Source organism: Syngnathus scovelli, chromosome 22 (assembly GCF_024217435.2).
Source record: "Syngnathus scovelli strain Florida chromosome 22, RoL_Ssco_1.2, whole genome shotgun sequence".
Taxonomy (NCBI): Eukaryota; Metazoa; Chordata; class Actinopteri; order Syngnathiformes; family Syngnathidae; genus Syngnathus; species Syngnathus scovelli.
In genome coordinates, this window is record NC_090868.1 from 1,957,096 (window position 1) to 1,980,165 (window position 23,070).

Consider the following 23,070-nt stretch of genomic DNA (forward strand, 5'->3'; position numbering starts at 1 on the left):
GAGTTCAGTGGCCATTTTAAAGCAGGGTTGCCAAAGACTTAATTGCAACAGACACCGTTTGTACACTTGTCGATTGCATCTATGGGTGTCGGGCTACTTGGCTTTTGTCAACAATTTAGAATGCATACAGCTTTTCTTTGTGTAGTTAAAAAAAATAAAAAGCCTGACACTGCATATTTAACAAGACAATTTGGTTTGAGACTAATTGCCTTATCATTGAGAATGTCTCAAATGATTCCATTTTGTATATTGTCATTTAACTCTGATTATGCACGATAGACTGCACATGGCAATGTTTAAAATGGACCACTTGAATTCAGTTCACAGTTTAATTCAAGTTCAGAGGTACACGCACACACAAAGTACAAACAGTTCACTTCATGGATTAAAAAAACACAACAATAAAACAATATTGCAAAATGACGCAGCGCTGAGAAAGAAAGAGGCCTCATGCAGACGGCCAGTGTGCACACCCAGTGAAAAAGTGGAGGGAGGGAGGGAAAGAAAGAAAGCAGGCACAAAAGGAAAAACAGTCATACTCTCCTTAAATGCTGGCTGGGCGCTTTGCCCTCGCCGCATCCGCACCCGTCCGTCCGTCTGTCGGCCGCTCATCACGGGCGAAGGTCTGCCGATGGTCGGGTTCCTCTCCCGGCCGGTATTCGACGTTTGGACTCATCCTCCGCCTCGCGCAACTGCAAAAGGAAAAACGGCATTCAGTTGCATGCGGTTCATTTCTGTGGACATACTCATGACCTATCTATTAAAGCTTGCTGCTATTTTAAGCTCACTTTATTGATTGTGTATGCATAGATTCATGTTTTTGTTTTAACGTGTTCATGCTCTTTTTCTGTCTGTTCCTATGTGAAGCATTCAATGCTTATAATTTCCTTAATTGTTGTAATGTAATTCTTGTATGAAAGGTGCTATACAAATAAAGTTGATCATTATTACCCTCTGGTCTTGCGCTCCGGTCCATCTCTGTGCAGGCACTCGTCCCATCCGCTACCTCGGCAATCCTGAATGGCAGACATATTGTGGTGGTTTTGGCAAGAGGAACATTTCCACTAGCGACCTTGACTAAGGTAAGTTTGAATCAGGTAACTAGCGGCACGCACGGGCTGGCGCACGTCTCATACGGCCCTCCCGCATTGGAGCGATCCGGGTTATGAAATGTTTAACCCCTTACAAAAAGGGAGGGAGGGAGGGAGAGAGGAGACTAGATGAGGCTTTGGTGCGCACTAAAGCACAACCGGCCAGTTCCCCCTGAGGAGAGCTGGCATGGCCCCTAGAGGGGGAGAAAAAAAAGGAAAACGTGACATCACAGAGAGCGTCACGGAGAATCTCCTTGTCCTCGACACCGTCGACGACACTGGGACCCAGGCAGGCAGACATTATACCCTGTTATTCCACAAAGGGCAAGGTATAGCCACGTTCCACCCTGAGTGCACCAGGCCATGCAGGTACTGCCGGGCGCATTGGAGAAAGAGAGCGAGAGAGAGCTAGAGAGAGAGAGCTAGAGAGAGAGCGAGAGAGAGAGCGAGAGAGAGGAGGGAGGGGGTGTCTACTTTGCCGATTCGTATCTACAGGGTCACAGCAACCCAAATGCTCGTGCGTGCTACTAGTTACCCTATTCAAACAGACAGGGGCAGGGAAAGCACAAAAGAAAAAACAAAGTCATACTCCCCCGAAATGCTGGCTGCATCTGCACCCATCAGTCTGCTCCGGCCGGTGTTGGACTCGTCTTCCACCTCGCACAAGTGCAAAAAGACAAACAGCACTCAGTTGCACGCGCTTCGCTTCTGTCGGCGTACTCATTACCTCGCCTCTGGTCTCACGGTCCGGTCCAGTCCCTCTGGGTGCAGGCTGGCGCTCGTCCCATCCGCTGGCCCCCCCGGCAAACCTGAAAGGCAGGCACATACGGACATCAAATTAAAACCAACAAGTGTGTACATATTTTATTTTATTTGATTGCCATGTCACCACCTCTGGCCAGCCTTGGCCAGTCATGCATCAGGCTCCTCTTCATCACTTGGCGACTGCTTGCTTTGGGTGATTCCTTCCTTTGCACCCCGCTCACCGGTCTGGTGGCCTCCGTCCGCCGGCCCTTGGTTTCGTGCAGCTTCTCTTCCACCTTGCAAGACAAGCACAAAAGTCTCGCTGCGCCGTCGCTTGCGCTTGCCGTCGCTTGCCGTCGCTGCGCGGTCGCTTGCGCTTGCCGTCGCTGCGCGGTCGCTTGCGCTTGCCGTCGCTGCGCGGTCGCTTGCGCTTGACGTCGCTTGCGCGGTCGCTTGCGCTTGCCGTCGCTGCGCGGTCGCTTGCGCGGTCGCTGCGCGGTCGCTTGCGCGGTCGCTTGCGCGGTCGCTTGCGCGGTCGCTTGCGCGGTCGCTTGCGCTTGCCGTCGCAAAGTTTATTATTATTATTACCCTCTGGTCTTGCGCTCCGGTCCCTCTCTGTGCAGGCACTCGTCCCATCTGCTACCTCGGCAATCCTGAAAGGCAGGCGCTCGTCCCATCCGGTGCCCTCTGAAAGGCAGAAAAATAAGGAAATAAAATTAAAACCAACAAGTGTGTCCACTACCCTTGCATATTGGATTGCCATGTCACCGCCTCTGGCCAGCCTTGGTCAGTCCTTTGCGGAGGCTCCGCTGGTCAATTCCGGGACTGGTGGCCTCCGTCCGCCGGCTCTTCATTTCGTGCAGCTTCTCTTACACCTTGCAAGACAAGCACAAAAGTCTCGCTTGCGCATGCCGTCGCTTGCGCGTGTCGTCGCTTGCGCGTGCCGTCGCTTGCGCGTGCCGTCGCTTGCGCGTGCCGTCGCTTGCGCGTGCCGTCGCTTGCGCGTGCGGTCGCTTGCGCGTGCGGTCGCTTGCGCTTGCCGTCGCTGCGCGGTGGCTTGGGTTTGCCGTCGCTGCGCGGTCGCTTGCGCTTGCCGTCGCTGCGCGGTCGCTTGTGCTTGCCGTCGCTGCGCGTTTGGCACTCAATCAGGGTTGCACAACATATTGGAAAATCAGTGATATGGCAGTATTGGGCCAGACCGTTGCATTGAGCAAAGTTGTACAAAAATCTGGGATGGAGATGAACTATTTGATCGCAATGAGATCAGTTAGATCAGTTCACTTTAACTTGCATCAATGACTTGTCATCTTCTAAACTCCTTACAAATAGTTAGGCAACAAAACGTGTTTCATTTGCCACATTAAAAAGGAAAATCTTTCTTTTCTTAAAGTGCATGTCAATAACCTAGACCACCATATGGCAGTTTTCCAATACACGTGCAGCCCTACACACGTCACCGTTGGTGTCCAAATGGCAGCCTCGGGCCAACTTTATCAACACGCCACACGAATGAACACAACACTGCTTTGTAGCAGCAGCACAAAATATGAAGGGCAAAATTCCATGATTGATTGAATGCATTTGTGTCAAAGATTTCTCAATTTGTTTCAGTATGCAGCCCTCAAACAGACATTTGGACACCGCTGGTGTGAATTAGAAAAAATAAATCCATTTCACATGTTGAAGCTGCGCAGGTCGACGCCTCCAGGGAAGCGGGTCTCCCTCAGAACTCGGCTACTTCAGAGTGATGCCACAGCGGTCCATCCACCTCTGATCAGATCGTGTCGCGTCCCGGTCGCCTTCTGTAGAAACAGAAACAAATGTCAGAAACTCAAAGAGCAGCCCAAGTTGCTGGACACTTGCTTACTTGATCACAGCGGCTAGCTACTCTTGGTTACCGTCGCCGGGTCGGATCGGGCCGTGCACCGCCCCCTCCTTTTGCGTCCGGCCTGCAAAAGGCAGAACATGCAATGAGTTGGGCGCTGCTCGCATCATTATGTCTTCCTCGTGGACCGGCTCGCTCCAACGCCGCCCTCTACACCTAGAGAACAAAGGACGCACAGTGGTACGTTAGGCTTAGATCAAGCACGACGGTAGTAGGTTAGAAAAAGACACAAAATGTGACTGGCTCGCTCCAACACCTAGGGGAGAACAAAGAACGCAAGTACCACAGTGGTAGGTTAGGGTTAGATTAAGTGCAACAGTGGTAGGCTAGAAAAAGACAAAATGTCAAGTCAAATTGCAAAACTGGACATTCGGGATCGGCTCGCTCCAACGCCACCCTACACCTGGGGGGGGAGAACAAAGAACGCAGCAAGTACGACAGTGGCAGGTTAGAAAAAGATACAAAATGGTACAAGTCACATGGCAAAATTGGACATTCGGCTCCACGTCAAAGTTTGGTTTGGTGTCCATCCACGTAACCACGTCCTCCCCCAAGTGAGCCGTCAATGGCAACCAAGCACAAGACAAACGCTGGATCCAGACGAGCCACAACCACAGCACACCTCTTAAGCAAGACCAACCAACCAAACACTGGCCACCCCTGCAACCTTTCCGTCGTGCACCCATAACCAAAGGCAACCACACTGCCCCCTCCTGGGCACATGATCTGCACCCATAACCAAAGGCAACCACACTGCCCCCTCCTGGGCACATGATCCGCACACGTCGACTTTTGCAGCGCATTGCTTGATTCTTGACTTGATATGGCATTGCTCCTTTGGATATGGCCATTGCTCCTTTGGATATGGCCATTGCTCCTTTGGATAGGCCATTGGTCCTTTGAATAGACCATTGGTCCTTTGGATAGGCCATTGCGCCTTTGGATATGGTATTATACTTTTCCTCATCCCATTCGGCTTCTCTTGCAGCCTGCAAAAACACAGCCAGCCGTTAATTGTGTGCTGGGAAGCTAAATCTCGTCAGACAGCCATTAATTGTGTGTTGGGAAGCTGAAACTTTACTTTTTCACCTGATTTAGGACTCCTCTTCCTCAGTGTCCTCAACATCACTGAAATGGCTCCTCAAGAGCCTCCTACTTGCTTTGTATAGAAGGATGCTGGCTGGGCGGCCTGTTTGAGTGCTACAAAAGACAAACTAGACATTGAGTAGTGTGCCAATGGCATGATATTTTTGCAACAATTGTCCATACTAAGTAGCGTTTTACATTTGAAAAAATATATAATTATCATTATATTGCAGTAAGTCAGGATAATTGATCAGAACTATATTTAATATTTTAATTTTATACATACTAAGTAGACTTTTACATTTGAAAAAATATATTATATTGTAGTCAATTATGATCATTTATCAGGATTATAATTTCTATTTTAATTTTATCATCCATCAACTCACCTCACATTGGACGGATGATCCAGGTTTGCGGCGTCCAAAACGGGAGAAAATAAACCACGCAAATGTTTGTTGCGTAACGGAACGAGGGCGGGCGCCATCTTTGAATAGATTTGGTCTGATTTGGACATGTCTAAATTGCCAGCGGCCTACAATTTACCTCCAGGCCCACCGTCGCGGTGGACGTGACGTGTCCGAGTCACGAGAGTAGACAATCCTGCAACAAACAAATTACAAATGGCGTGTGAGAAAAGGCAACAAACCGCACATTTTGGGGCCTATTTGAAAACTCTCCAGTTAACTTCGACGCCTACAGTCGCAGTGTGAAAATCCTCCAACAAACAAACATAGCGTCCGTCGTGAGAGACGGCGAGAAGCGACAAACATTTGCTCCCTTACCTGAGAAAATGCCACGCACTCGGTGGCATTTGCATTTGAGAGCTCGTCTTGGAACCGTCGTGGAAAACGGCAGGAGACGACAAACATTTGCCAGCATGCTAGCTTACCCGAGAAACCGCCCGCCGCCGCCGCCACGCGCGCGCGCTCGGTGCCACCAGCATTTGATAACTCCACTTGAGCACACCTGTCTTCAATTCAGCTAAAGACCTGACGTCACATCCGTCAATTCAAATCTTCCTCGCCTGCTCGTCCAATGGCGCGTCGTACACTCGCGTACTACGTGACAGGCCACTTCATTAGGGAAAAATCATGGTCAAAGTGAAAAGTGCCAAACCCGCCCTCACCCCCACCTCGTGATTGGCTGGTTTGTTTGTGACGTCACTAATGGACACTTCATTAGGAACAATGCCATATTCAGGTGTACCTAATAGCAGGCCACTTCCTGATTGGCTGTTTTGTTTGTAACGTCACTCTTAGACACTTCATTAGGTACGCCATAACTGTCCACACCTAATCACAACTTGTCATGGTGACTACTGTGGAAAGGGTTGCTTCGGACTATCCTTTACAACTTTTAACACCAAACATGTTTGGATACCCTATCATAGTAAGTAATATGGTATGGTATGGTTTTTGATGACAACATATGTTTAATTTCTCTGACAGAAATTGGTGGTGATGGTTAAAGCCAAGAAAGCTGCACAAGAGCAAGTCATGAGCAAGAGTAAAAAACAACAACACAAGGTTGACATCGTTATTTATTATGACCGTAATGTTTTTGTCTTCTTTGTTTTATACGAAAAGAATTAAAAGGAAAAAAAAATTAAATACAGTGTTGCCTTTGTCTACATTTGAGTGTGACTGCTTAGTTCCTCATCCAGACCATTCCGCTGTGGATCTGGTTGTAGTCAGGAAGCTGCTCAATGGGACCTGAGGGGAGGGGGGGAGCACAGACAGACAGACACACACACACACACACATTGATCACATCCTCGTTGATATCTATCACAAAATTCGTAACAGTCCGCAACCCACCGACAGCGGCAATGGCTGGAGCTTTGTTGAAGATATATTTGGCGCACACGTCCTTTATGGTGGTGGCATCGATGGCCTGTTGAAAGACAAATTGGATCCTGATCATCAGCAAAATGTCAACTTTGGACTTCATCCACTCACATCAATTCGAGTCTCCAGCTCATGAAAAGGGATCCTGCGGCTGTAGCACAACATCTGCCTGCCGATGTCCTCGCAGATTGGAGTGGAGCCTACGCAAAAAAAAAAAAAAAAAAGAGCTTCGGGACGCTGTGATATTCCCGCCACGTCTTCACGTCGAGATGCCACGTTACCATCGAGATGCAGCAACATGTTTGTCTTGAGGAGGTTCTTTGCCCGTGCCACTTCGCCTTCGCTTACGCTGGTGCAAAGCGACATCCTGCAACAATTTAAAAAAAGAAATCTCAGAACAGAACTGCATGTGGTTGTCAAGTTTCTGAGTTATCTCACCATTCTTTCTGCGTGAAGTGCATCATGTCCTTGATGGTGGCGGGCTCACACACCATGTAGAGTCCCCACAGGCCCGTGTCGGTATAGCAGGTGTTGAACGACTGGAAGCTGTGGCACAGATTCCCCTGACACGCCATCTGGGCCAGCTTACTGGAAAGGTTCTGTGGAAGGCCCGACATGAATGCGACTCATCCCCCTCTCAAAATGGAAGGCAGGATTGCTGAATGTCTGAAAATGACTCACAACTCCCCCGCCAAATGAGCGGTCCCAGTTCCCAATAAGTGTGTTGGCCACCATGAGCGGGATGGTGTCGGGGTGAGACCATCCCACGGCCTCCACGGCGACGGCGATGTGAGCCAGCGGCATCTTGTCGTCACGCACGCGAATCTGGAAAGCCGTGATCGGTTCCGTCACTTGTGATTAATTATTGGACTTTGCCTTACCTCACTTCCTGTAAAGGGGCAGGCAGGCGGTGCGCCGTTGTCGTAGCGACCAAGAAGCTTTCCAAAGTGATACTTTGCTAGATCAATCAGCTCGTTGTGGGCAACACCTTTTTGAACATGCAAAGAACATGTTTTCATCGCCATCAAAACGAGTTTCGCTCTTGCACATGATGGACGAGGATGGGTGGTTCTCACCTCCAGCAGCAGCCAGCACAATTCTCGGACCTTTATAGTGGCTTGTGATGTACTCCACCAGATCTCCTCGATTTATTGTCCTGCAGTCAAACAATTGGGGAAACTCAAATGACGACTAAGCTCCATTTTGTGACGCGTTGGTGTCAATTTCCATACTTGATATTCTCGGTGGGGCCCAGGATGGTCCTACCCAGCGCCGTGGACTGGTAAGCGGTAGCGTGGAGGTAATCGAAGACCACTTCCTGTAAATTGGTCTCCACTTCCTGCATCTCCCGCAAGATCACCCCGCGTTCCCGCTCGATCTCCGCTTCGCCCAACGTGCTGTTCTGGATGATGTCAGCCAGGATCTCCACAGCTTTTCAGAAATATGGGTAAAATCGATTTTTATTTATTGAGATTCCGAACCATTAAGTGCTTCAGCAGAGCCATCATAATACCTCGCGGAAGATCCTTGGAAAAGGCCTTGGCATAGTACACAGTCTGCTCCCTGGATGTGTAGGCATTTAGGTGAGCGCCCATGTTCTCAATTTCTAACTCCAGGTCTAGCTGGGATCGCTTCCTGGTGCCCTGTCACAGAAAAAAAAAATGATGTAGGTCGGGGTGAATATAGAAATATAATAAAAATAACTTCCTCTGTCCAGAGATTGAACCCAGGTCGCATCCTACCAGCAGGGACAATAGTTCTCATGTCTTGTATTTTCTTTGGATATATTTTTTTTAAACATTTCTGTCAGGTGCGTGTCTTACCTTAAATGCCATGTGCTCCAGAAAATGAGCAGTGCCATTATTTCTCTCATTCTCGTAACGACTGCCAGCGTCAATCCACAGACCAACCTGAAAGAAGTTATGTTGTATTAAAAAGCAATTTGTGCCTTGTGTAAAAATCAGCCAATGCCTAATAATGGATGGAGAGGAGTGAAAGGCTTTATTTTTTTTATTTGACAGGGACAGCTTAATGTTAAAAAACTTACTGTACACGTGGAAAGCCCAGAGTCCTCGGAAGCCACACGGAGTCCATTTTCCAAAGTGGTCACCTTAGTTTCAGGGACATTCAAAGCTACTTGCTGAGCAGCCTGTGTGGCTAATAGTCTGTGGGCTCCAGGAGTGAACTAAAAAAAAAAATAGAAAATTGTATGACATTTTTAAAAGCCAACATTAGGAAACTTAAATGACTACACCGAAAATACTATAATTCCTTGTTATATATTTGAAGGATTATGTGTTCGTGTTTATGAGAGTACGCACGGAGGAACAGCTTATTGACAAATGTTAATGTCAAGACAACTCCCGTACATATTTCAGTAAAGTAATTATCTGGTAACATATTGTCCTTACTATTTTAAGGTTATTTCGCTCCAGTAACGATCTGCGAAGTAAACATTTCCCCGCTGACGCACACAGACGTATGGAGGCCGCCATGTTGTTACGTCAGACTGAGCCAGCGGAAGTTTACGTCACATCCGATGAACGCGTGTTGCATTCATGTATCTTGGGAATTTGTGTATGTTTTTTCTTGGGTGTTTTTGTTGTTTTTACCCAGACATTAGTTTAAAATTTAAAACGTTTTCAAAGAAGTGGAATTCCAATTCCAGACATATTTCTTTTCGAAAGGACTGGCAGGAAAGCCGGCGGGATATGAGGCTATACCACGGCAGAACGAGCGCAAATTATTTTGAAAGCGTCTGACAGGAAGACGAACGGAAGTGAGACTTTAGCATAGCGCCAATTTTACCCCGCTTTTATGTTAAGTTTGGTACGGTTGTCACGATAGTCCGTATAGCGGCTAAAATCGTCTGGTGCACAGTTAAATACAAAATCGTGAGTCTCTGTTTGCAGGTAAGCGACTTCTGTTATTTTATTATGATAACAAATCCCAAGTATTGTGCTTGTGTTAAGGTGCTACTGCACGTAGTTCACAGCTACCGTCTTAATTATGGCTTTCAGATATGGACGGCGATCTGGAAGATGGAGAGATTTCCGGGTCTGGTTCCGACTCTGAAATGAAAACGGCCCGACCCATGCAACATGCAGCATTTAGCGGCCAATCTTTCCAAAACAGAGCTAACACTTTGCAACCTGCAGCCGCTTATAGAAACTCCAGCAGGCCGGCGGAGTCCAGTGACAGCGACCAGGACTCGTCTGATGAGGAATGTGCAGCCTGGCGTCGCAAACGTCAAAAAGTATCCAACAGTCGCCAACCGACCGCAGTCATTGCCCGGCCGGCACCGAACGGCGCTGCATGCGCACTGCGAGGCCGCAAGGTGAACAACATTTGGGGCTCTGTGGTGCAAGAACAGTGCCAGGACGCCATCGCTGCAGAACTGTGTGTCTTTGGCATGGAGGGTGAGATTAGCATGGCTGACAGAAATGTGGAGACCTACAACTACGTCCTGGCTCATAAAATCATGGAGAAGGAGAGGCAGATGGAGAAAGAGCAAAAAGGTGACGGGGAGGTGAGAATGCTCGATGACCAGCTGGATGAGTACATGAGGGGCCAAGGGTCAGAGGAGAGAGCAGGGGGTGACGCCAAGAGAAAAAGGGCAGTCAAGGAGAGACTGGGTCCTTTAGCCCAGATGGACATTAAAGGGCGATGTGAGATCACCGAAGATGACCCTGACGATAAAGTCGTGGATGAGATTGCGTACAGGCTGCAAGAGCCCAAAAAAGACCTGATAGAACGTGTCGTGAGAATTGTCGGGGCAAAAAAAGCCATAGAACTTCTCGGCGAGACGGCCACGCTGGAGGAAAACGGCGGCGTCTACACCATGGACGGCAGCCGGCGCCGCACACCGGGCGGGGTGTACCTCAACCTTTTGAAGAACACGCCCAGCGTCTCCCGGGCCCAGATAAGAGAGATCTTCTTTGATGAGAGTCAAAAAGATCAAAAGAGCAAGAAGGCGGCTCAGAAGAGGAGGCGCCACCTGGTGGCGAAGAAAATGAAGCAGGCCATCGGGACGCTCAACCTGCACGAGCACGACGACGTATCCAGAGAGACTTTTGCCAGCGACACCAACGAGGCCTTGGAGTCACTGGAAGAGGCCGCAAAGGAGGAAGAGGAGGGCCAGGAGGAAGAGCACGCCGTGGGTACGGAGGAGACGCCGGTTGTGTACAGCTCAGGAGATTTGGAGGTCTTCTGATGTCATCAATTTACCAAAGTTGTCCGTCCTATCAGAAACTTAATTTCATTTCTGGGAGTCAGGTCTTTCCTGTGTTGATGTTGCATTTTATTCCCATGTTACTTTATGCCACATTCCAAAAACACGTTGGCTTCAAATGACAATTCATCTCGACTGAATATAAGCATATAAATGTAAGTTAGCAACTTAAAATTGTAGGAGGCCCCACACAAGATTTTGTTTGTCTTTAAGACTTGATATGTTTGATGAATTCCTTTGTGAGTTGTCTGGAATAAAGATATCTTGGATTAAATCGTTCCCAAAATAAAAGTAGGAAAGAAAATGACCATTGTAATTTGTATTTTTTTTAAGAGAAGGATGACAGCCACTGACACCCACATTGGTTTGACGTTACTCAAGCTAACAACAATTAAAGTACCAAGACACATTTAATCCCGTTGTCATCTTTAATATAAAACCTCACGCCCCCTGAAAAATTACAACACGTTGATTTGTAATCTATGTGACAGAGATCTGATCTCCTTGGTTCAGTGATTTAAAAGCTTTGTTGACATGATGTCATATTCATTATATAAAACCGGACGACGCCAGTTGATATCATTTGTTGCACGAAGAGAGAAAACCAAGATCATGGATGTCACCCTCCTGTGGATTGCCCTCATCTACCTTTTAGATGGTAAATGATAGTGTAACAAATGACATTATGATTTTGTACACATTGTGACTACCTTTGCCACTTCTGATTTACTACTCTCAGGTGTAAGCACAGCCCAAAGAAATTTGACTGAAGTCCAAGTGGGTGATTCCATCACCCTCTTCACCGATGAAAACCGCACCGACGAGAAGCTGGCCTACATCAAATGGACAGTTAACCACAAGAAGATCATTACCTACATCGCTGAAGGTGGTGAAAGAAGGGCTAAAGCTTACGCTGACAGGATCGAGTTGGACCACTATACTGGGGATCTGAAACTGAAAAATTTGCAGCAAAGCGACAGCGGCGATTACAGAGTGGTTCACATCAGATCCGCCAAAGAGTTTGCAAGGATGAAGAATGACATTGTGAAAAAATTGCTAACGATGGACATCCGGGATTACGCGTACAACATCAGAATCACCGATAATGTGGCAAACGGGACAGAGATCAATGTCAATCTTCATGGCTACTTTGATGATGATAATCCATTGCTGGCTCTTTTTTAGCAAGGTTCTGTACTCTGACTCTGAAATAAATTGATGCTGAAATACCATTTAGCACCCATTCATATTTTGAAGAGCAAAAACAAAGAACTATTTGAAAAAAATACGCATTCGGAAAACGTACTGTCTCTTTAAGAAAAGGACGTCACGTGACGCGTCATACGCGCCGGAAGTCGAGGATTGAGCGTGCCGTGTTGTTGTTTTGACGTGCCTCAAGCGGGCTCCTCGAAAACACACGCTGCTCACTTATTGACATTGGAGCTTTTCTCGCTTTTATTTTTTCACAATCGCATGTACCGATCGCCATTTGTTTTGCTCTCCGTTTGCGTCATTGCACGGACCTATTGTGGGATGACTCGGTTTCGTCGCGGGAGCTGTCTTTTGTGTCAAATATGAAGCGTCTGTCGTTACTGGCTTCGTAACGTCGCTCCGGTCGAAAAACTCGTGATCAGCAGTTTTGCGTCCGTTGATTTTCCTTCCGCGGGTTATTTGTCGAGATTCGATTAGAATGAAGCAGGACGGCGATGCAGCCAGTGTGCCCGCTTGCTTTATATCAAACCATGAGGGCTTTCTTGGAAACATTAAAAAGTTCATCCGAGACTTTGTGGTGACTGAAATAGACATCAACGGACGGCAGGTGAATACAGGAGTAGTCACCCAGGCTCCGTTTTGCTCGGATAAGATCAGTGGGAGCCGTAAACAGGATCAGAACCTTCAAGGCTCGGAGGATGCTGACGCCTCAGCCGACTGCAGGTTCGATTTGACCATATCGAGCGCTGACAGTTTGGACTTGAGCATGGTCTTGGGTCAGGTGGTGAGCGAGCAGCTGGAGCAGTTTGTGGTGAGTCTCCGAGACGAGGGGGAAGAGGGCGAGAAGTCGGGCCACAAGGAGCTCTCCCTGGGGTCCTTCACCGACAAGTACCAGCGGGCCAACGTGCACCGGGCCGTCCGACACCGCTTCCCCTTCCTCATGACCGTCACCATCCAGCCCGAGATCAGGGTGAGGGAGGACCCGGACTACAGGGAGCTTTCCCAGCTGGTCACCGAGGAGGAAGCGGAAGACTTCTTCAGGTTCATCGACGCCAAAGTGCAGGACTCGTCCTACACGTTTCACGCCGACGACAACAAGGAGCACCGCACGGCCGTGCACCACTTCCTCAACCGCCGCTTCGGCAAACTGGTGGAGACCAAGAGCTTCAACGAACACGACCGGACGGCCATCTCGGTGCGACTGAGGGAGCGAGGCAGACCCAAGAAGAGGAGCGCCGATGAGCGCAGGGAGGAGGACGTGTACACAGGTGAACTCGATGGGGCGAAATATCTCACGCTTGCTTCCTAACTTTGGTCTTTCGTCCAGCGTTCACTTTGTGTAAGGAAAATTTGGAGACTCTGGAGGCTATCAGCTACATGGCGGCGACGCTCGGCGTCCTGCCGTCAGACTTCACCTACGCCGGGATCAAGGACAAGCGTGCGGTCACCTACCAATCCATGGTGGTCAAGAAGGTCTCGCCTCAACGGTAACAACAGAACTGTGCTCGGGGGAAGATTCTGAAGTTCTCGCAAGACCCACCGTGTGGTTTCTCACTAGGTTGATGGAAAAGAGGGCGGAGTTTGAGAGGCGAGGGATGCGTCTTTCTCATGTCCGCTCCGTGTCTGAGCCACTGAAGCTGGGGCGACTTCAAGGAAACCACTTTGACTTGGTGGTTCGCAATCTGAGGTCGCACGGCACCGGCGCCGCGCACTCGGGTGTCGAGACGCGCCGTCGACTTGCCGGCTTGGTGGAGGAAGCGCTGGAGAACGTCAAGGTCTGAGAACATTCCGACAGGAACCGTCTTTGACTTGATTACGTACTCGTGGATGTTCTTTGGTGCAGGTGAGAGGTTTTGTCAACTACTACGGGCCGCAGAGGTTCGGAACGGGTCAAAGCGTTCAGTCTGACCAAGTTGGGCTGGCACTACTCAAAGAAGACATGGTGAGGGGGAAAACGATGATGTTGAATTGGATTATTTTCTTAAATACAACTTTAGTTCCAAGTTCTTGTGTTCAGGTGAACGCAGTCCGCTTATTCTTCAGTCCTGAAGACGGCGACGATCCTCCCAGCAAAGCGAAGCGACACTTCCTCCAGACTGGTCCGTCAACACTTCCTGCTGATGGCAAAAAACTCCTGAAGTGATTTATTTGTTGTTTTCCTCCAGATAACGCAAAGGAGTCCTTGGCGTTAATGCCCGCCTCCAAAGCCCGGGAGCGGCTCATGCTGAGGGCCCTGAACCGGTACGGCACCGGGCCGGATGGCTGCGCCAAAGCCTGGCTCAGCCTGCCTCACGGCATGAGAGTCTTCTACCCGCACGCCTACTGCAGCAGGTCAGGAGACACCATTACGCCCAACCCGTGGAGCCTTCTATGAATCCGTCTGATTTGCAGAATTTGGAACGAAGCGGTGGCGCACCGGTTGGCTACGCTGGGTCACTATGTTCGAAAAGGAGACCTGGTGTGGATGCAGGAAACAGATAAAACGGACGAGTGCGCGGAATGCAAGGCGGCTCAGGTAAAATTGCCAATGCAAACAATTAAAGGGCCATTGTGGCGCAGCCCACCTTAACCACCAGGGGGCAGTATAAAACAAGGCAGCTTTTTTTTTTCCATATCCATTTTATGAACAACTATACATTTAAAGGTGGAATCCAATAATTAAAAGAATTAGAATTAACTCCTGGCTTTTCTCAGATCCACGTGGTGACCGAACAAGAAGAGCAACAAGGAGTCTACGCTCTCGCTCAGGTACGGCGCCGAGGCCCACATTTTGTACATTGGAACGAGTACTCAAACGCGACTCTTCAGGTGCTGCTTCCCATGCCGGGAAACACGGTGACGTACCCCAACAACGCCATGGGCGCATGGTACCAAGAGAGACTAGCCAGAGACGGGCTGGACAACTGCCGCTTCCGAGTGGGCGGACTCAAGCTGAACGTGCCGGGCTGCTACCGCCCCTTACTGGCCAACCTGTGTAACCTTAGCTATCAGCTCCAGACCAACGAGGAAGTCGGAGGAGGAGCGGGAAACGGCGGCAGAAAGGACGAAGAACACTTGAAGGCGGCGGCGGAGGACGCCAAGCGCGACTCGCTCACGCTCACCTTGAACTTTGACCTGGACTCCTCGTGCTATGCCACCATTTGCCTCAGAGAGATCATGAAGTGTGACTTCTAGATGTTTACGCACGGAAATTTGTATGTCTTCTGACTCTCGTGGTTGTACTATGGTCGGTTTAATTGTGCAGTGTTTGTATTTGGTGACATCAATGACAATAAAAAAAGATGAGCTTTTCACCACTAGGGGGAGCCCACTGACTAATGCCGACATGCTCGGCACCTACTGTACATCCATTTTCTCAACTCTGCTCATTAGCTTTACCGAGGTGATCTCAAATTTGTCCTCTGCGAGAGAAAAAAAAAACAGACACGGGGCTAAAAGGTTAATGAAAGCGCCCCTAAATCTTTCACCTTTATGAGACATTTAAAGAGGCGCTCTGACTTATAATGATGCACGCAAGCCTGCTGAGCTCACTCCTGGGAGGCCGCACTCAATCAAAACTCGAGCCTCTCCTGTGACTAATTTCTGGAATTTTGATGAGTGTGTAAAAAGCGCTTCAAAACATTTCCCCCCGGGGCTATATTTAATTCCCGTTACTGGAAGATTTTAATGGATGTTTTGGGTTCTGTCGGCGGCTAAGATAAACTGCCGCGTTAAATCACGAGTAGACTTTAATTTCGACTGACATTGATACCAAAATATCACAAGAAAGAGGACAGAATAAAAAGTCTTCCGACCTGGAAGTCTAAATTAAGCTCTTAAGTCTTTTTGCTCGGAGGAGTCAAACGAGAATCTTGGCAGATGAAATGGCTGCTTTTTTTCTTTTTTTTATGTTCTGACAAATGCTGGCTCAATAGTTTGCTCGCCCCAGGTGGCGTGAAGGCGGGAAATAATGGAGCATCGAGAGGCTCTCCACAATCTCATTACACCATTTTGGTGAACATTGCTTCCAGATGTCTCGACTTTTTCCTCGACTTGCAACAAACATCAAAGCGCCAATCTGTCTGCGATGTACTTTTTACATTCACGTGCCACCAGGCCCCGGCCCGGAATGGTTAATCTGGATGAGATGGTGAATTCACGATGGGCCACAATTCCACAATGCTGACTCATCAGTGTTACTTTGCAATGAATAATCAATCCAAACAACAATTCAAGCTTTTTCGAAAAAGAGCGAACTTTAAATTCGCTTCCGAGTTCCGAACCGAGAAAAAGTTCCCATCCCGGCCCGACCGTGGATAAATATTGACCCAGTTCCACGCTCGGCGCTGGTCTTGAAAAACCAGCAGAAGGAAGTTATGAAAGACATTTACCATGCTTGCGCGCAGATATTATCGGAACCAAAGATACTTGGCGCGCAAACGCGGCTTTCCCTTCCGAGCTTTAACAAAACATCTTTTTTTTCAATCTGTGAACCTCGACTAAAAGGAACCGGGGGGGACAGTGAGGAAAAACAGGACCAACTGAGAGGCCAGAACGGAGAATCCTGACGTCGCTAAACGCCACCCCGATTTGTCACGTGTGAATATTCGCCTTCATCCGGGTCAATACCGTTGAGGATTGCGTAACTCACATGTGAGAGGCCAACATGTGCCAACGTTGACCTGATAACTGCAGCCCAACGATTGACAAAGGGGGAAAAAAAAAAAACACGGCAACCGTCCATATCACGCTTTCTGCCACCATCCTCCCTTGCCTCACATCCATCAAGTACCTTGAAGGTAAATCTGGTTTGGAGTCTCCAGTGCAGCCACCTAATTGCCCCCGTTGACTCAATCTTGCGGTCATGAAAATGGGAAGCAGGCCTCTTTCGGGAGCAGCTGTGCGCCGAGAGGTCGGCGGCGCCCCGGGGAGGAAAACCAAACTGTCCCCCGCGGTGATTGATGGAACCGCCACTTTCCTCTAAGGAGTTCAACTTTGTTATCCTCCGATGACCGGCGTCACTGATGATGTCATAGTTATCATTTAGAAAATTCTAAACTAATAATAAGACGATTGGGATTGAGTTCAAATAGCTTTACACTGAATCAATCTAAAGTCTGTGTGCGGACACAATGTCCTGATTTTCACGCGGGCCAAGAGCCGAGCCGCCGCCGAGCGAGCGGTTTCATCATAAAACACCCCCAGAAGAGAATCCACTGATTAAGCGCAGATCCGGCAGAAACAATAGACCCAAGAGGAAAAAAAAGTAGTTGATAAAATGAAGTTTTGGAATCAAGGGGCCTGCTTGACATGGAGCTGATTGAGTTGTGCAAGTCCTCGGGCGTGGAATTCATCTGGCGATGCGAAAAACATGAAGTGCAACCTCAGGGATGTGCGGTGAGGGGGAGAGAGAGAAAAAAAAAATCATTTCCACATTTCGTCAGATGCCCGCCAAACCGAATCGGGACTCTGATTACACATTTTTGCCACAAAAAAAGTGTTATGATGTTTGGTGGTCTTGTGTCACTGGGTGGCTCGTCATTAGTGTCACAGGCCATCACCTTCAGCTCGGATTAAATGACCTTAAAGCCAAAGTAACGTCCCAGACTAAAGTCCGGGCGACAGGATTTGGTCTAAATTAGCGTGTGATAGTGCTTTAATGCCTCGGGCTTTTTTTTCTTCTTCTCATTTTGGCCATGTGAACGTCGCGGCCGGCCAATACAAACTGGATCGGGTTCACGCTTGCGTCACTAATGGATGTTATTGTTGAGTAATGTGAGAATTCACTGCCAGGACTGGTGGAATTCTGGGACCGCCCACATTTTGACACCCACACGGTAAATAAAAATGCTTGGAATACATCGAAGTAGTCATCTTTTATGATCATATCTTCAAACGTAGTTTGATCCGCAATAAACAGTCTTAAGTGTTATAAATAGAACAAAAGTTTGAAGAACAATCGCAGGCGCTATCTATCGCAGTCTATTTGGACTCTGTGGTCTTCCAAAGGAGGCCAAAACAAAAAGCTTTATCTCGGGATCCGAGGAGCCGAGGCTCAAAGCGGCCGCCTCAGACAAAATGCAGGTCGATGGGAAGTTGATCTGATCTATCTCCCATCTGACAAGTGACACCCACTCTCCAAAATACTTAGTGGCTCTGGGAGACGCGGAAGTGAGCTCGGCCAGAAGACCTTCACAGCAGATCAAGAGAGTGGCACGCTAATAGCAACAATCTGGCTCGGCGGAATTCATACCCTGCAATTTTCCCGCGGAGAATTTACGGAAGGTCGTTTCCACACTGGGGGTCAAAGATAAACACCGTTGGTACGCGGCGAGCGAGTTCACCAGGAGGTCGGGGAAGCCAGGCGTCGTTTTGGCAATTAGAATTTGACGTCAACATTAGCTTGGGTGATCCTGAAGATACACTTGAGGTGTTTCTTGTACGTTGAAGAAAATGTACAGAGCAAAAAAAAAAATCATCCATTTCGAGTACAGTGGCTTCTTCGTGCTGACACCTTGACTTAGTGCATCGTCCTTAATCGGTTAAAGGTTAAGGACGAGGAGGAAAACGCGGACTTCCTTTCTGTCTGTCAGATGTTTTCTTCATTTCGCAGCTTGAAGCCAGATGGAAGCGGTTTGTTACGCAGCCTGACAAATTCCCAGAGAAGAGAGGAAAGCTTTTCCCTGCGCATCTTTCGTTCACCAAAATGTGGGGCCGAGGAGGGTGGCGAAACGACCAGACGTGACGGCGAGTATGTAGCAACAAGGAGTTCAAAGGGCAAAGATGCCAGACGAGGCATGGGAGACAGCAAAGGGCGGCTTTGGGGGGGCAGGGGAGGTTGCGCCGTTGTGGGAAGTGGACGGGGAATAGAGCCTGGGACAGATTTACCCTTGGAAGGCAATCAATCTTTTCCGAAAAAGTCAGAGGCCGGACTGTGTATCGGGCAGCGAAAATCACATCGAGAGATCAACCTTCTAACGTCTTATGTCTTTTGGTTTCAAGCTTCTCCCTTCCTGACTGATTGTTCCATCTCGACTTTGAAGCCAATTATGGATAATAGCTGGTGCTCAAGGTGTATGTTTGAACTCTCTCCTGCGACATATGGCTGCAATTTCTGCACTGAAAGTGGGGGGCATATAGGATGTACTGAGGATTGTAGGGTGGGGGGGGGGGTACATTTAGTTGTTGTGGTGGTTGCACGCATGCAAGCCTGCCTTGGAAAAGTAAAGACGGTTTGATGTGCAGATGGCAGCCCTGTTTCGCCTCAGCCTCAATAGAATGTGGCGTCCCGCCTGGAAGCGTCTCGAACCCTTTGACATTTATATTTTCACAAAATCTGATTTTTCTGATTAATTTAATATGCTAAGGGAGACGGTAAATGGTGGCTGGGGAACCATTTCTGGTCACTTAAGTTGGACTTTGGGGGCGAGTAAGTAGCACATGACATGTTCTTACCGTGCTTCTGTGGGCTTTCTCCAAATATGCCGGCTTCTTCTGGTTGTGTGACTGGCAGGCGCCTCTCGCTCAGTGTCATCCATTAACCTAATAAAAAGGGGAATATGGTCAAAATATTGTATAGACAATAACTTTTTCTTTTTTTAAACACGCTTCTTTCTCTTTGCTATCAATCACAAAAGGTGTCTTTTGTTCTATGAAATAAAAGTCATACTATTGTCATTCTCACGTTAAGAACATCCGGGAAGACATAAATGTTTATATTAGGCACACGGAGCTGGAAAGGTCTGTGAGAATTGTGAGGCCTGAGGAAGAAAAAAAAAACAAAAAAAAACCTGGCAGCGCTTCACACGGTATTCCATCCAAAAGCACAAATCTGTTTTATTCCAGACTTCTTTCTGTCATACCGACAAACGTACGAGTCAGATTAAAAATAATATATATGTAGTAAAAGGGAGGGGGGGGGGGGGGGGGGGGGGGGCATAACTGTGCTGCCAACAAAAGTGGCAGTTTCAGTCAATATAAGACACAGAAAAGAAATCAATCTTGATGATTTTGAAACATTTTGGGCTCCAATCCTGAAAGGTCCCGCCGGCATTTCTGGCTTCTTCCTGTCATCCCATCAACCCGTCACCTGATCCCTAAACGTAAGGATGGCGGCCTTGAAACGTTTGAGCGCTCTCTGTCACTCAATACAGTTGCAAAGCGCCGCTCTCTCGTTTCTACTTCAACCACTCCAACTTTTAAGCCCACTTGTTGCGAATTCTCCCGCAGGTGTTTGGCTTCGACTCGCATGTCTGTCAAGCGTCCTGGACACTAAGCAGATAGTAAAAAAAAAAAAAAGCTTAAAGTCGTATAACGCCACTCACAGTTAACAGTTACTGTCAAACTAAGCAGGGAAAAAAAAGTACTTAAAACAACAGCCCGCTAACATGCTAACAGTTAGCATCTCATGGAGTCATTTGCAACAAAAAAAAAAAAGAATCTGAAAATGTTTTTGTTGCCGGGTGATAAATCTGCCAAGCGCTTCGCCGTGGGCTATTATTGCCAGGATGGATGCAAATTGTAGAGCAGCAGGATCATGTTTGGAGATGACGGCTGTTATCGTTTCAGTTATTGATGACTCTCTTAAATGAAACGGCGCTTATGGAGTTGGGAGAACTGCGCCATTATCTTTTCGGAGCTTTTATTAAACCAATCCGCCCACTTCCAAAGTCGCAAGTTATAGCAAAACAAACGCTCAAGTGGACACGGCTTTCGTCCAAGCGCTTTGAATCGGGGAAGCGGCCGCATCGCAAATTGTTTACTCGTGCCTTGAAGTGGCGCTGGATAAATACTTCTTCGACGCAAAGGCCGATGAAAGAAAAATATAGCAGCCGCAGCTGCGTTTTGTCATATCAAATTTTCTCTTTCATCTGCTTCATATTTTGGTAAAAAGAAAAACCTTTTTGAACAGTGTCTCTACATTTTCTTAATTTACGGTGCAATTGCCACCCCGGAACAAAAATGGTGTGTGTGGACTGCACAAGTGTGTTCCTCAAAGCCAGATAATCCGCTTGTCAAGTGACCGTAAACTCAGGAGTGTGTGGTCGCCGGCGTGGTTGCTACGTCTGCGCTTGTGATGTGTGACATTCCGGCCATACCAGACCATCACGCAGGTCCAAAAAAAAAAATGGTAAGGATGCGATGGAAAGCCTGTCTGAACAATTGTGGAAAAAAAAAATCAGGATTATCTTGACTGATCATCGGTTACAAGGCTTGGCCGACTGTGTTGTGAAGTTAAGCAAATTTTAAAAAACTAAAATATTGCAGTAGAGTCCAATTCAATAATTTATTACTTTATATATACATATGGAATGTTATGGGTCACAAGACAAAAAAAAATACACTATATATACATGAAGAAATGTTAAGCTAATTTTGAGTTATGATAAAATTCCCCATTACCCATAATGCACCAGCCATCATATTATCCCTTTCCTCGCTTTTACAGCCACGTCGTAAAAAAAAACATTCACGTTGAACTGATAACTGCCTTTTAAATCAAAACTATTAAAAAAAAAAAACTCCCTTATGCTTTCAGAGGACTTTTTAGTTTTTCCAAGTTAGTATTGTGTTTTTTTTTTTTTTTTATGGCCCTGGTCTTTCTATTCCACATTTCAATAAAAATGGCGCGCCATCTGGGATTTTCGTTTTGAGATCTTCCTCCCTTCGAGCCTTTCCGCATTTCATCAGGACACAAGCAGCAGGCCTCTGTCGAGCTCATCCTCGCAAAGCCCGCGTAAACAACATCATGTCATTTTTTCCGGGCAGATTTTCCGGAGGCACACGACTTCCTCCGACAAGTCACCGCTAATGAGCCACCGAAAAAAGGCTCGTTCGCAGCGCACGCAACACCTCCGGCGTGTCAGCGGAAATCCAGTCATTCCCCTTTGACGCGCGCGAGAGGAAACTCAGCCAATGTGTGGACAATTAACAAGTCGGCTAGTCCGCCATGTTCGCAGAATAAGGAAAATAAATTTGCATCGTCGTCAATTAACTCCCCGTATATCGCACAATCAGCATAGATCAGACAGCTCCATCTGATTGGTCCATTTTGCCATCATGAAGCAGAATCCATCTGAGCCGCAGATTCGAATCCCGTCATTCTTTCAGTCCATGTGCAAATCAAACGAACCAGTGGCGATGGCAGCTGTGGTTTAACGTCACGGGAGAACAATGCAAAACTTTTTTTTCTTTTTTTTACTGTGCACATTCTCAGCCTGCTACATCACGCTGAATAGCTAGCAGTCATCATGTCGTACAGATGATGACACCGCAAACGATTCGTATCTTTCGACATTAGAAGGCTTGTGTGTTGGGAAGTTCAAAGGTCAGCGTTTTGAGGTTATGACCCAGTCATGTCACGCCCTAATTGTGATTGTCATGTTGACGTTAAGAAGTGAGAGTGGGGAAAATTAGCACGCCAACGCTAATCCCACCCGCCGTTTGTGCGTGTCAGGGGCGTCGTGGTTGCGATACGTGTGATATCCGACCCCACGGTAAACAGATACTATTGTCTAAGTCGCCGCTCCGGTCGGCGTTAGGATCGCCGCGGTGACAACAAATCGGCGTGACGCAAACAGAGCGAGGTTTTGCAACGACTTCAAAACTGAGGACTTATTTTACCGAGCGGCCCTCCTCGTCCCCGGAATTTACAGTCCGATGGGCCTGCCCGCTAATAAAACACATGTGGACTTGTAGAGGAATGGGGAGGGATGGGAGCTTGGAAGGGGGAGGCCCAGGAACAGCCTCTCTCTGTATGCGAGCACTTAAGAGCACAAACACACACAAACACACATTCAATCTTGTGTACATATTCGCTTACATATACACTTATTATACTTGTGTACAAGCTTAGTGCACATTCCTCACGCTGCTTATTATTGTACCCCGCGAGTATAAATTAAATTAGTGTGTGCTGAAAACAAGGGCCAAAAATTCTAACTCGTTGGTTGCAATTCATAAATCGGTTCAGTGTCCAGAGACCTTTAAGAG

The 23,070-nt window shown here is 47.8% G+C and overlaps 3 protein-coding genes and 1 long non-coding RNA gene across 4 annotated transcripts; 2 read left to right on the top strand and 2 right to left on the bottom strand.

Annotated features, from left to right (window-relative positions):
- Nucleotides 1-209: 209 nt before the first annotated feature.
- LOC125992448 (uncharacterized) lies at nucleotides 210-2,289 on the bottom strand. The gene is made up of 4 exons (XR_007489641.2): nucleotides 1,984-2,289; nucleotides 1,819-1,900; nucleotides 952-1,748; nucleotides 210-692 (listed from the first exon to the last, which is right to left on the bottom strand). It is a non-coding gene; the product is annotated as an uncharacterized lncRNA (long non-coding RNA).
- Nucleotides 2,290-6,331: 4,042 nt separating this feature from the next.
- Nucleotides 6,332-9,216, bottom strand: pmpcb (peptidase, mitochondrial processing subunit beta). The gene is made up of 13 exons (XM_049761482.1): nucleotides 9,068-9,216; nucleotides 8,704-8,841; nucleotides 8,480-8,566; nucleotides 8,170-8,299; nucleotides 7,889-8,087; nucleotides 7,733-7,812; nucleotides 7,538-7,644; nucleotides 7,338-7,481; nucleotides 7,095-7,255; nucleotides 6,938-7,023; nucleotides 6,768-6,856; nucleotides 6,627-6,702; nucleotides 6,332-6,521 (listed from the first exon to the last, which is right to left on the bottom strand). The coding sequence occupies exons 1-13, from the start codon at nucleotides 9,149-9,151 to the stop codon at nucleotides 6,457-6,459; spliced, it is 1,446 nt and encodes a 481-aa protein (XP_049617439.1). The 5' UTR covers nucleotides 9,152-9,216; the 3' UTR covers nucleotides 6,332-6,456.
- A 185-nt stretch (nucleotides 9,217-9,401) lies between these two features.
- On the top strand, nucleotides 9,402-11,194 carry phax (phosphorylated adaptor for RNA export). Its single transcript, XM_049761485.1, has 2 exons — nucleotides 9,402-9,568; nucleotides 9,677-11,194. Exon 2 carries the CDS (start codon nucleotides 9,679-9,681, stop codon nucleotides 10,867-10,869), a length of 1,191 nt encoding a protein of 396 aa, XP_049617442.1. The 5' UTR covers nucleotides 9,402-9,568; nucleotides 9,677-9,678; the 3' UTR covers nucleotides 10,870-11,194.
- A 1,026-nt stretch (nucleotides 11,195-12,220) lies between these two features.
- pus7l (pseudouridine synthase 7 like) lies at nucleotides 12,221-15,392 on the top strand. The gene is made up of 9 exons (XM_049761480.2): nucleotides 12,221-13,367; nucleotides 13,427-13,586; nucleotides 13,658-13,874; nucleotides 13,943-14,041; nucleotides 14,117-14,198; nucleotides 14,265-14,430; nucleotides 14,491-14,614; nucleotides 14,794-14,847; nucleotides 14,908-15,392. Exons 1-9 carry the CDS (start codon nucleotides 12,578-12,580, stop codon nucleotides 15,271-15,273), a joined length of 2,058 nt encoding a protein of 685 aa, XP_049617437.1. The 5' UTR covers nucleotides 12,221-12,577; the 3' UTR covers nucleotides 15,274-15,392.
- The last annotated feature ends 7,678 nt before the right edge of the window (nucleotides 15,393-23,070 follow it).

Excerpts from the sequence above, each read along its gene's own strand:
- phax (XM_049761485.1), top strand. The coding sequence starts at position 9,679 with ATGGACGGCGATCTGGAAGATGGAGAGATTTCCGGGTCTGGTTCCGAC.
- pmpcb (XM_049761482.1), bottom strand. The coding sequence starts at position 9,151 with ATGGCGGCCTCCATACGTCTGTGTGCGTCAGCGGGGAAATGTTTACTT. Across the intron at positions 7,645-7,732 it reads TGTGCTGGCTGCTGCTGGAG|GTGTTGCCCACAACGAGCTG; the intron begins GTGAGAACCACC and ends ATGTTCAAAAAG. Across the intron at positions 6,857-6,937 it reads CATGTTGCTGCATCTCGATG|GCTCCACTCCAATCTGCGAG; the intron begins GTAACGTGGCAT and ends TTTTTTGCGTAG.
- pus7l (XM_049761480.2), top strand. The coding sequence starts at position 12,578 with ATGAAGCAGGACGGCGATGCAGCCAGTGTGCCCGCTTGCTTTATATCA. Across the intron at positions 13,875-13,942 it reads AAGCGCTGGAGAACGTCAAG|GTGAGAGGTTTTGTCAACTA; the intron begins GTCTGAGAACAT and ends TCTTTGGTGCAG. Across the intron at positions 14,199-14,264 it reads GCGACACTTCCTCCAGACTG|ATAACGCAAAGGAGTCCTTG; the intron begins GTCCGTCAACAC and ends GTTTTCCTCCAG.